Source organism: Sturnus vulgaris, chromosome 16 (assembly GCF_052056855.1).
Source record: "Sturnus vulgaris isolate bStuVul1 chromosome 16, bStuVul1.hap1, whole genome shotgun sequence".
Classification (NCBI taxonomy): Eukaryota; Metazoa; Chordata; class Aves; order Passeriformes; family Sturnidae; genus Sturnus; species Sturnus vulgaris.
This window is the reverse complement of record NC_142258.1, coordinates 5,445,481-5,458,129: the sequence shown is the minus strand read 5'-3', so window position 1 is coordinate 5,458,129 and position 12,649 is coordinate 5,445,481. Positions and strand designations below refer to the sequence as shown.

General features: G+C 38.2%; 2 protein-coding genes across 4 annotated transcripts in view; one reads left to right on the top strand and one right to left on the bottom strand.

Moving 5' to 3' along the window:
* The window catches only part of CHLSN (cholesin), a 121,016-nt gene that overhangs the window by 35,865 nt on the left and 72,502 nt on the right, over window positions 1-12,649 (bottom strand). Inside the window, exon 1 of one of the 3 annotated variants that reach the window (XM_014870004.2) lies at window positions 771-893. The exons of the other annotated variants lie outside the window; for them this stretch is intronic. Within the exon in view, the coding sequence (XP_014725490.1) occupies window positions 771-785 (15 nt within the window). The 5' untranslated portion in view covers window positions 786-893. Of the gene's footprint in view, window positions 1-770; window positions 894-12,649 lie in introns of those variants that run through there. 3 annotated transcript variants of the gene reach the window in all.
* GPR146 (G protein-coupled receptor 146) overlaps window positions 1-12,649 on the top strand; it is a 46,523-nt gene that overhangs the window by 4,444 nt on the left and 29,430 nt on the right. The window lies entirely within an intron of this gene.

Below are 12,649 nucleotides of genomic sequence, written 5' to 3'. Positions count from 1 at the left end.
AATTTGTTTGTAAGTTTGAAATGGTCTCCTGAAAGTTCCTTAGAAAATTCCATCCATAATTTTGAAAGTCTCTGAAAATAAAGTGCAACCCATTCCAAACTCCTATTTATTTAGCAACGCTCTACATGATTTCTGTTCTTGTGAACTCACTTCTAACTATATATCTATGATACTAACTTTTAAGCTCTCCAAATTTATCACACAGCTGAAAATACTGAAATGACATCTGGTTTTTATAGCATCAGGTGCGCCTTCATTATGCGTTTGTGAGGCAGAGCAGAAAATTGAAAAACAATTATGATTTAAGAAGCTAAATTAAAACCTGTTGACTATTTAGTAAAAATGCTCCATAAAACCTGTTCGTTTTCCAGCAGACCACACTGAAAAGTATAATTGTAAAAGCAGCACAAAACAAGGTGTTGGTAGGGTTTGCTTATTTTGGAATTAAGGCATCTAGCAAGTTATCCTAAAATAAAATTGTATTAATTTACATTTCAATAATAAGTAGCTTAAGCATATTTATAAAATAAGTACTAGAATTTACATGGATAGAATTTACAACGCATGATAGTTTTAAAGCCAGGCTTTACCTGCTGAACTTACATTTTCCATCTTTGATAAAACAAATATAAATACAACAGGAAACAACAGCTGTGCCCGTGTAATTTTAAAATTAAGTACAAAACAGAGTGGATAACTTCAGATGGAATAATATATGAAATACAAGAAACTCTGGACCCACCAACGGGAGGATTAAGTTTATCACATACCTGTTCTGTTATCATGTAATTTTGCAGGGATCAAAAGAAAGTTTTAAGATAGGAACAACAAGGAACTTCTTCATGGCACACAGGGCAGCACAGGACTGGAGATGGTCATTAGAAAACGCAGATGGTCAAAGGTAAATGTTTGAGTTGTTACTGAACCAAGAGTCAACATTTCCATAGTGCATAGGGATAATGGCTACAGTGGGATTAGACTGCAGAGCTTTCAAAGTGAAGTAGTTTATGCCTGGCAGAAAAAAAAGGAGAGCAAAGGAAGAGAGAGATTAACAGCAAATGGAAGGTCCGTCTCAAGGAAAATCCTGATCTTCAAAACAAAACTTTTAAAAAATTAACTAGTCTGGAAAAAAGCCAAGGTGTCAGAATTCACTGTTGAATGGCAACAGAAAAGCTTTGTATTTCTTTTTGTAATTGCAAACAATAAAATATACTTTGCAACACAAAAATTAAGCTGCAATCAAAATGAAAATATTCTACCTTAATGAGAGACATTCCATTATTGTGAATGTGAAATGAGCAAGCAGATGTGATACTTCTCTGTTGAAGATTGAAGTAAAAGTCAATTATGTTTCCTAAAACACGTTAAATAAAATTGCAATCTGCAAAGGAAAAAAAAATCAAGTTTCACGAAGAAATTTCCTCATCTTTTATTTTCTTTTTTTTTAAACTTTCTTTAACAATTAATACTTTCCCTTGCAATACTGGGAGCTAAAATTGTACTGGAAGGTCATAAGGTGGAAAATGGAGATAAGATCTCCTGCCATGGATGCAGGAAACATGGTTACTGAAATGTGAAGTCAAGGACAACAGGAAAGACTGGAAAAGTTAGGGAAGCCAGGAAAATCAGAACCTGTTTTTCTGTTAAGATAGCGAAGACAAAACATTGTACTTCCTGCACAGATTCTTCCAGATTCAGTGAGGGAACTCTTCAGTTATTTAAGGCTTTCCTAACATCTGTCACTGAGCCTTAAAAAGTTTTGACTCCAAAAATCCCAAAGCAGTTTTGAAGCACTGGCTTGTCTCCCACTGTACATGACCAACCAAGCATCCAGAAACAATAAGTGGTGCAAATTCATGACAGATTCCAACTTTCTAGTTACAGAAATTTGTCACAGCCACATTTATATAATTTAAGTACTTGATGACTTCAACGTGCCATACCTTATGAACAATAGGAATAGAAAATCTGAAATAAATACATAAAATGCATGAAACAGGGCCAGCAGCAAGGCAAGGAGAGATTGAGGTTGTGCAGAATGATGATAGACCTGGGCCCTGCAGCTTCCACACAATGTAAAGCTGAGCTTAGCCACCAAAGGAGTTCTGCAGGAGAGAAACAGAGAGCAAAGTTCCACGTAGTAGGTAATAAAAGTTTGCATAACATTTTTCAACTCATAGCTTGTAGTTATTTAAGGACATCTGAGAGTTTAGAAAGGTTCCATACTGTGGTTTAACTACTGTAATTAACATAATTAACAGTTCTGCTCTATGCTTTCTAATGCATAGGTGCTTGATTCAATTCTAGTTGCAGTCAGGGTTTCTAAATTTCAAGTGTTTTTAAGCACGAGCAGAACATTGTATTTCTGCATTGCTGGGGTAGGTTTGGCCAAGGGTGAGATGTGGTTAGCAATATCTGATGACTGATCTGAGATGCAATTTCATAATTACTTCAAGGATTTCTGCTGCTCTAAAGAAGGCAGTGGGAATTATTCGAACAACCAGAAAAAGAAAAGTGATATATAGTGAGAATTCACACAGCACACAAAATGGAGAGAAATGCATAAACTCTGCATACAGGAGGCCCTCACTGGCAAAATATATAGAATGTTCTTAAGTTGACAGTTTTATAACTCTAAATGGTTTTGCAAATGAAATCCAAACAAAAGAGCAGAGATGTACTCTAAATCACTCAGCAATTGGTGGTTAGAAAAACCAGCAACCACTAACTCCTGCAAACAAAAACAGTTGCCTTAGGAAAGCTTAATGAATGGGAAAGAAGTCAGAGTTTTTGTTGTTCTTCTTTCAGCTTTATTTTTCTATATTCCTGAATCTATACACATAATGATTCAGTTCACCCTGACAAATACTGTATAACCGACTATCAATCAAGCAACTTTTTATATGTTGAGAGCAGTCAGATACCGAGTGATAAAGTGAGTTCAGGCAGAGGGCATATGTTAAGCAGCTGTGAGTCCTTTACTCTGTCTGTAACCTAAAAGCTTAATGTCATTACACAGAGCTCTGATTTCTTCCTTGCCTGCCTTACACTAGAATACCCACATTATATGCAATAGAGATTATTAACTTAATGGAAGAAATACAGCCACATAGTGACTGCAGTGGAAAAAACAATGTGCTTATAAATTAGATGGAGCATATTCTGCTTACAGTGAAAGATTACACAACCAAATGTTTCTGTTTAGGCTCTAAAGAAAGCTTTACATTTATGAATAAAAATCTCAGGTAATAGTTTTAGCAACAATTTAAACCTGCATAAGTCAGTACTGCTGCCAAAAGACACACTCTCCATCTTCTCCCACCTCTTCCTTGGCACAAGTGTTTGCACAGTTTTGTAAACCCATTTGGGTGAAAATTACCTCTCTGCCCTTCACAAATGTTACTTTAATACCAAATCAGTTTGTTAATTTGATTCACTGTGAACATTTCTGCCAGCAAAAGGAGGAGGTGATAGAAAGGTGGAAGCAAGCGGATGTGCAGCTTGTGGGATCCCATCTTTTGCACCCTCTGGCTGAAGACACCATTCCTTAAAATAAACTTAAGTGTAAAATATGCAACGTTGCTATGTGTATCCTACCTTTTACATATTGGGGTGATGAACTGCAGCTTGTCAACTCTCAAATTACCACGGATCATTTGGTATTTGTTGCCCTTTAATAGCATCTTGCATTGCTGTTTTGGGCTTTCAGTTATTTCCCTCTAATTTCAAAGTTACGGTAGAGGTCTAATAAAGGCAGAAAGCACAATTTTTGCTTCCAAGGGCTTGAATTCAGGTGTTTCATATTATTAAAAAAAATTGTAATTTTGATTTCTTGCAGATGCAAACAAGTAAATTTAAAAACTGGCAATAGACAACCAGTATAGCAATTAATGTCTTACAGTGTACAGGACCCACATTTCCACATTGCTGAGAGTACTCATATAAAAGAGAAGTTCCCCTCTGTTCCTCATCCTCTCAGGTGAGCTGCTGGTTCAGTTAGTTTCTCCTCTGGCTGATGTTCTGTGGCTGCTGGAGCTGAGAGCTGTGATGTGTAGTGTTTCACTGTCCAGCACAGACACTGATTTCCTGCCCATCAGAAACTCCAGGGAACAAGCAGGCAGCTCCCACTGGAGCTGTCAAGGGTTTGTAGCCATTTCAAGGTGCAGCTCCAGTGAGAAGATGCTGGTTTGCTTCCTGCAGTGTCGAATGAGCAGGAAAATCCCCTTCACTCACTACCTACACACCAATGCTCAATAAACACACCAGAAACAAGTCTTCTGTGGCAAAAATTAATGGATTTGCTTGCTCATTCTGGAGTGGGTAATGGTAGCAGTCAATTACTGAACTGCTCCATCAGTTTAACAGATGATGAGTTCAAAATGAAATTTCACTTGTATCATTTAGCTAATTAAACAAATAAATGCTGCCATCCAATAATAACTCATACCCATAACTTCATTAAAATATCTAATATAATAAAGAAAATAGGTTATCTTCATATAGAGTACAAATAAAAACATATTGCAAGATGTGGTCAAGGCAGTTAGAGAACAGCATGTGTTGCCATCCTCTGTCCTTCCCTTTGCATTTCCTTTTGGACTTGCATCACAACATTCAGTTCAGCAATGACTCAAAGCAAGTGGCCTGTTAGGAATTAAGCTCCAGCAACCTTTTAAAAAGCCTCATAATTCTGTAAACAGAACATCCAATCATCACCCAAGTCTGTAAGCTCACAGTGGGCACACACTGTGACAGGAGACACTGCCAGCAGAAGGAACAGAGCAATTGTAAGAATCAAAGGTGATTTTGAAATCTTACTGCCAAAATTTTAATTTGGTCTATTTAAAACTTGTCTTCATAGGTAGCATGCGAAAATGTCTTTGACGTGCCTATGTGTCTCTGAGTCCACTCCTGTTATTAGCTAATTAGTAAGAATATCTTACCCTACAAGTGTGAAAAAGGAGTTTTCACCTTCTACTTCCAGAGCAGAAAGAGGAATGGTATCTAATACCAGTGATTCAAACACTGCCAGGATCTTAAAGCACAGCCATTGAGCTAGAACCTAATGAGACATCTAAATTGAGAATTTCCACCTGGGAGCTGTGTTTATTTAGTGTCAGGACAGACTGTTCTACTTTCTGAACCCACACACATGTTTATCTCAAATTCAAACTAATGTTCAACTATCAAGTTATGTTTCTGCCCAACATATATATCTATATATTTCAGCCAATCAGTGTATCTACAGAAGTCAGGACTTAAATTTGATACAGTGGTGTGACTTTCTCATAAATAGAAGGGTAAAATCAAAAGAGGGTGAACTTCCACAGTTCAGTTGTTTCATGAAGAACTAAAAAAAAAAAAAAAACCTAAACTTTTGTCTGACTTATTTTCATGGAAAGGGTCTTTTATTTTGACCACAGTACTTAGGGTCACAGAGAAGTGTTCAGGTACAAAATGTCTAATTGTTCAAACATTTGGTTAATTTGTTTTCTAAACCTAAAGCAATATTTGATCAGTTGAACAAATACTTGAAATGCATTTGGCTAGTTATCTATTTAGAAAGAGAACAAATTTATTTAAAAGGGTTTCTTTTACCCTTTGGTCACCACAGAACAAAAGTTAGATTGAGCTCACAAGATTGTAGGATTTTTTAATGTTTTTTTTTTTAACCTGGTCTCAGATTCAATGTCCTAAGAGATTTTTGCTGTCATACGACCAGTGATAACACGAAATGTTTTAGGAATAGGAGTGCCTTAACAGGAAAAGACACACATGCTGTAAGAACTGATACAGCAGAACTCTCTTCCTTTACCACTTAAGTAAGCAGAGCTGGTTCAGGATGTCTGTGTCATTTATGTAAAAGGAACACGCATTTGACAGTAGGAGCATGCATATTAAAATCTATGCAAAATTTCTGATTAACTACAAAAGACAGAGTTTAAAGAAGTGAAAAGTGCAGTCATATCAAGGTTTATTTTCAGTTTAAAACTGGCACATGATCAAAAGACTTGAGATACAGTTGTTGCTTGCAAATGGATAATTAGCCTGAAACACCTCCTAAGCTGTTCAGCCAATAAATTTACTAGAAATAAAAGCAGAAAAATATCTAATACAGCTCCTCTTACAAGCAACTGTCGAGAGTTTTTTAGGCATTTTTATCTATTCAAAGAGTAGATCTACTACCAAACAGCCTGTGTATCTTTCAGTTTTAAATAAAAAACTACTTTAAATCCCCGTTGGGAGGTGTCAGAAACATAACCCATATAATAGAGCATACAGACCTCTAAAGGCTTCTCAAATCCTTCATCCCTAGTTAAACCTTGTATCTTTCATTACTTTCCTTTTAGCTTCTTAGATTAAGGTTTGTATTTAGATTTCAGTCAAATTAGGCTTAATGTTCCTGACACTGTCACAGTTTCAAATATTTAGAATTTCCCTAATTCTGTCCCAAAACTTTATAATCGTCTGCCTTCCTTGCAAAGTAACGTGGCTGCAGTAGGACACCAACTGCAGGTTCTCTGAAATTCTTCTGAAGTTACACTGAGGGAGATGCCATTTGTCAATTCTACTTTAGCATATGTTCACTATATAAAGTTATTTAAGTACTGTACAATAAATAACACAGCAACATAAGCTTTCAACACATTTGGAAGTAAAGTCATAAAAACAGTCTTGTTTTGGCCAAAGTGCAAAAATTTATTCGCAACAAATGTTGCAAATAGGAAGCCACAAAATCCACTACAAAGACAGACAATTCTGTAGCATTTTTGTGGCTCTTTCTCCAGAGTGATAATCAGAATTTTAAAAACTAGGCCATATAATAGCTGACCTGCTGGGTTATCAGTGTCTTTTGTCGCTGTGTCCCCGTGGCACGTGCCCAGCTGTAGATGACAACCAGCAGCATGAGGAATAAGCCACAGCAGCACTTCTGGGCCTTCATTAACACAGAACCCAGGGTACAAAGGCCTCCACAGCAAGTGGAGAGGAAAATGGATTTATGGTATCAGTACAGGCCATACATTTTAAGGAGCTGGAGTGACTCCACAGTAATTAAGAACTTCTTGGGATAATCGTTCACAGAGTATCTGGCTTGCGGAGACTCCCAGGCAGGGATCTTGCAGAAGTGAGTAATTAGAACCTATTACAATAAGATTAAGATGTCTTTGCCTGAACAAGCATTGGATATAGCATCATCCTTCAGGAAGAATGATGGGTGAAGGTGTTAGCTGCACTCCCACCAGTTCTTCTGGAAACTCTTAGGTGGAGACACGTCTGAGAAAACTGCAGAATTCATTCATTACTCGTGAGAACACTGGGTTACACAGGTGTGCCCACTTATTTCTGCAGTTGGTTGGTTATTTAAGGACCACACTGAGCAGGGCAGGTACCACTTTGAGTGGGAAGATCTCCAGGGTCAGTGACAGGGACACTGCTCCTGGCACACCATGGAGCACTTTGCTTGCCCATGTCTGTCTCTCCAAGAAGTGCCGGTGGGTTTTGGAGCACTGGGTGTCTCCAGCTGCCTGGTTTGATGCCAGAATTTTGTATGATGCCTGGATCATTTGAGGAGCTTCTAGTATAAGATGCCAGCTGGATCACTGCCTTAGGCTTTGCATTTTGGTCTACTGAAAAAGCAATCTTCAGTCACATTCCCTTCTCCTCAGCTTTTGCGTGAAGTGAATTGAGGAGGGGGAAGGACTACAAATACATGGAAAACTCGTAATGATAAATCAGTTTTGAATGCTCATAGAGCTCACATGGCTGACATGAAATCCTTCACAGTTGTGAGTAATTAAAAACTGTAACTCAACAAATAAAAAGTGTTTGTAGGCAAAAGCACAACTGGATCCTCCCTTGCAGCAAAACTGTCTGGTAAAGTCTGGACTTCTGTATTTGCTCATGTTATATCTGAAAGCATCTCAGTTCAAATGGTTTCCTGATCAAAGATAACATATGGCAAAGAAAGAAATTAGTCTCTCCAGAGCTGCCAACTCACTGCACCTTCAGCACTGAATCACAAGAGAACATTTAAACTGGAATGTTACTGAAATGCCAAGTCTAATGCAGATACCAACACTAAACTTACTGTGCTGTGCCCAAAAACTGCAAGAAATCAAACAAAAGAATTCATAAGCTCTACAAAGAAGATCTGTGAAGGATGCTTTACCCTGGGAACAGTATTATCAAATTCAGTTCCAGTCTGGAAGTTCAGAAAAGAAAGGAAACATTAGCATTTCTCTACTTTAAGAAACAAGGGGGAAACAAAAATCTTTGAATACAGCTCTATTTCTCAGCATCAGATTCATTATACCAAGTTATCACAAACCTGTGTAATTCTGGTTCCTGAAAGACTTGTGGGCTAATATAGGGGGAAATATTTACTAAAGAAATCAGAGTTCATCCATACTTTTCTTACAGTGTGAATGACACAATGTAATAATTTTAATTTCTTCATTTGGAATGGTATCTCTCATACAGTTTGTTCTTCCTGCCGTGATTTATAATATAAAACATCCAAATTATAAAAATACATTTATATTTTTAGATTTGCTATATTTTTTGTTACTTCATCAGGCCTTAAATCCTAGGAATGCCATTCTCTGACTGAAAGAATACCCTCTTATGTACCCATGCAAAAAGAACATTTAGCATTCAACCCTTTTAGCTGCAAAATCAAATGCTCCCCAATGGAACACAAAAAGAAATCAACATGAGAGATATATTTCAAACACATCACACAAGTGATTAAAGAAAAAAGGGAAGAAATCTAAAATAAACCTAGTTGCATAACAGCCTGTGCACAACCCCCTTGAGATTTTAGAGTGGGATAAATATGTTTCAGACTGTGCCACTAATGTGACGTTTTAATGGTGTGAGAATGATAAACAAAACTTCTTAGAGATAGATAATAAAGGATGAAAGTCTGCTGTACAATTTAAAGGCTCAAATAAACAAATATGCATTGATCTTTTCCTGCCAAGACTGGACATCTCACCGAACCTGGTGATGGGTATAAGAGAGTTGAGAATGTTGTCACTTTTTCTGGACAATGAAGCAAAACCACAGAAACCAGCAGGAGAAGCAGCCAAGTTTAGCCACCACATTTGGCTACATATATTTATATTCTATAAATACATAGGCAGCATCTAAACAAGGATACAGTTGTCATTCCCTTTGTGAGAAAATGATTCGTTGTACTCTGCTAATAACATACTCTGAAATAGCGAGGAATCAAAATCAACTTTCATGAAATAATACCAGAATGTGATTCCACACTTCAGTAATAATATTTTCTGCTGTAAATGTGCAGCAAAGATGTGTGCAGCCAAGGGATGGTAAACACAGATCCAGGGAATTATGCAGCATCTGGTCCAATCCAGTTAGCAGGGAGGGCAGGGAGGAGGACACGAGAGGACACGTTCTGGGCTACGATGGCTTACACTGATAAGGGAACTGGCTGGAATTACTCCTTGGATGAGCTCATTTCATTCTCTGAGCATGATGCTATCACAGAAGTGCTTAGAATGAAAGCCAATACAGAGATTCCCGTTATTTTGCTTGATTCAGAAAAAAAAATCATTTACACGGAAAGCTTTGTCTTCATTCTTATCACGAAGTGTGAGTTACACAATATGTCATCACAGCAATTGCACGTCCCAAGGAAAAAAACTCTTGATTTAATTTAATTTAAATCAAGACAGAACTGGGCCAATTTGATATACCATCATGACTGCTTTGTTTATCAACAAAGACCATGTACTATTGCCCATAACTCAATTTTAGGAGTATATTATCTAGCAGTTTTATAATCAAGACTGTTTTTACTACTGGAAATTATATAAGCTTGGACAAGGATAACATTCAACATTATCATCTGGGAGGCACCAGAGTTATGATTTCTAGGCACAAGTTGTAATTGGATTGGAAGGCAAAGTTCAAGAAAACAGTAATACTCTTGTGTATTAACAGAAGGCCTGCTCTGCTCTGTAGTGCACTACCCAAGGCCATTTCCTTCCTTAATATTAAAATTCTAATCAGCCTTCATTTCATCTGCAGAAATTTATGACCTAGTCCAAGTTCTGTGTATAGATTTAGAAACAAACAGACCTGGAATATGAGACCCAGCATGTTATAAATTCTCAATTCAACTATAAAAATCTGTACATGCACAGGGGGAGAATGTTTAAAACACACTGAGTTCCCCACTGTGCCACATAGTGAATTATTGCTATGAACCCCGCAAATGTTTTAGTCTCCAAATACAGCTGTATTAATTCCAGATTTGATATTAAGTTGCTAGATATCAAACCCTGAGGAAACTGGACTCACTGTAGAAGAAATGAAAATGGAGAACTATAACCACAAGAAGAAATTCTTCACAAATTTGCCTTCAGCAGTGCTTTCCAAACTATGGGGCACTCACTGCAAGCAGTGTGCCTGTTTATTCTAAGTGGCTTGTAAGAGCTGCCAGAAAACCTGAACATGTTCTCCTAAGCACTGCTGCCCTTTAAGTCGGTGCCTTTGGCAGGATCTGTGTTTGAAGACTTCCAGAATACTGGAAAGCAAACTGCTGCTTCTAAACAGAGAAAATAGTTAGCTCACTCAAACCCTTAGCTGTTGTTTTGGTTGTTTTTTTTCCCAAGGAGGCACCTATGACTTGAGTATCATATCTCAAAATTAAGCCAACAGCAAAGACAAGGAAAAGGAAGTCTGGGAAGCAGAACAAATTAATGTTTACTCTGCAAGGTAAATCAGGGAAATGGCTAGAAGGGCAGAATTACAAATCTAAATGCTTGAGTTTTCAAACAAAACATTAAAACATCAAGCTCACTCTTCAAAGAGCAGCAACAAACCCTGAAGATCACAAGTGTGAGGGTACACGTTGCCTTCGTGCCTCAACATAGCTCGAGAGTAGGTCAAAACAAATTGGTGGGCCACTGGGAACTGTAATGTGGCACATTAACCACACCATTTCTTCCTTGTTGCAAAATCCCATTCTTCTTTTTCTGTCTCAACAACACCTTCAGTCCACCTCCAGCTTCTCCCTGCTCCAGCAGTACAGCACTCACCATCCTCTCCTGCAATCCTTCACCTCTGGTAGAAGGTGCAAACCTTCAAATCAGTAACCTCTGTTAATGATAGACTGGAAGGCAGCTCTGTGTCCCAGCAGCAGGTTAGCTGAGAGAGAACCACGTGCCATCAGGCAGGTACCAGCACTGGGGGCAGTGCAGGTGTCCCAGTGGCTGCAGGTGGTCACGTCCACATGGCTGCTGGCCGGAAAGCGCCCACGTCCACCTGGCCGAGAGAGCCAGGGGCAAACGTGGTCACACGTGGTGCCATCGAGCTGCCAGCAGGTTACAGAAAGTGCTCCTCAGCCTGAAAGTGCTCTGCAGCTCTGACAGATATGTGTGAGATGTCAGCTCTGTGTGTGTGTGAATATAAATAAAGTCAGGTCAGCCTACAAGGCTGGGACATGGCACAGTCTGATATGGGATGGGTTAGATCGTAGGGTGTATAAATAATTTTCAGTCACCATGTCAAAAAAAGAAGGGATGGTGAAGTGCAAGAAACTGTTCCAGCTGCTCATGGAACCACTGCTAAGGAATTCATCCAAGTCCCCAGGCCATAGCAATACCTCCAGACACCAACATCAGCTTTTAAATTCAGAATGGCTCCACTGCCTTACACTAAACTCAGCAGCAGTTTGTTGCAGTACTCTGGGAGGGAGAGGAAATAGGAGGAGGAAAAGAAGCCTCCCTCAGTCCACACAGTTTCGAAGTAGAATTGCCCAGAATCCATCAATTAAAATTGCATGTTAATTGTAAGGTAATTTTCAGTATTTGAATACAATTTCCTCCCCAGTTTTCCAATCTGTAAGACACACCTGACAATTTGAAGCCACTCTGCGGGTGCCCTCACACTGATCCACCTGCAGTTACCAACACACAAATGTTGATTTGCCAAAATAAGCATCCTGCAGATGCTGTTCCAGCAGGTGCTGCTGGGGCTACTTCTATTTCAGACTGCACAAGCACTTCACTGACTGGCCAACAGCTCTAAACAACATTTGGGAAAGCCTCCCAGTTCTCAAACTTTCTGTTTGAAAAATGCTCTCTCTGAGCATCTATGAATAATTAAATAAGAAAATGTACAAAATACCACTACAAACAAGCAGTTGTAGAAAGTGGAAGTTAAGAATGTAATTGGATTATGACCTTTATAAACTTAATAACAACAAAAAAAATTCCTATAAATTAGAGCCTGTAAATGAATCTTCATTTCTATAACGAGCAATAAGAAAAATCTCACAGGACTTAGTAGCAATTGAGACAGACTTTCAGTGACTGGGTACACAGGCAGACACTTCTGGGTGATTTTTCACTTCTGCTGTGTCTCAGTCTCTTTAATAAAAAGGTGGTTTTGCAAATGCTAGGGAAGGTTTGGGGGTTTTTTTTGTATTTAACGGACTACAGTCATGGCAAAGACAATTTATCTTTTTGGTTTTTTTTAATTTTACACATCTAAAGCACATGATCAAATATCTTTAGAAAGGACGTAGCACAGCTTTTATTCTGCCTGCTTACTCTAGATGAGTTACTCTAAAAAAAATAATTTACAAAATACCAAAAAATCCTGCTCAACTGAT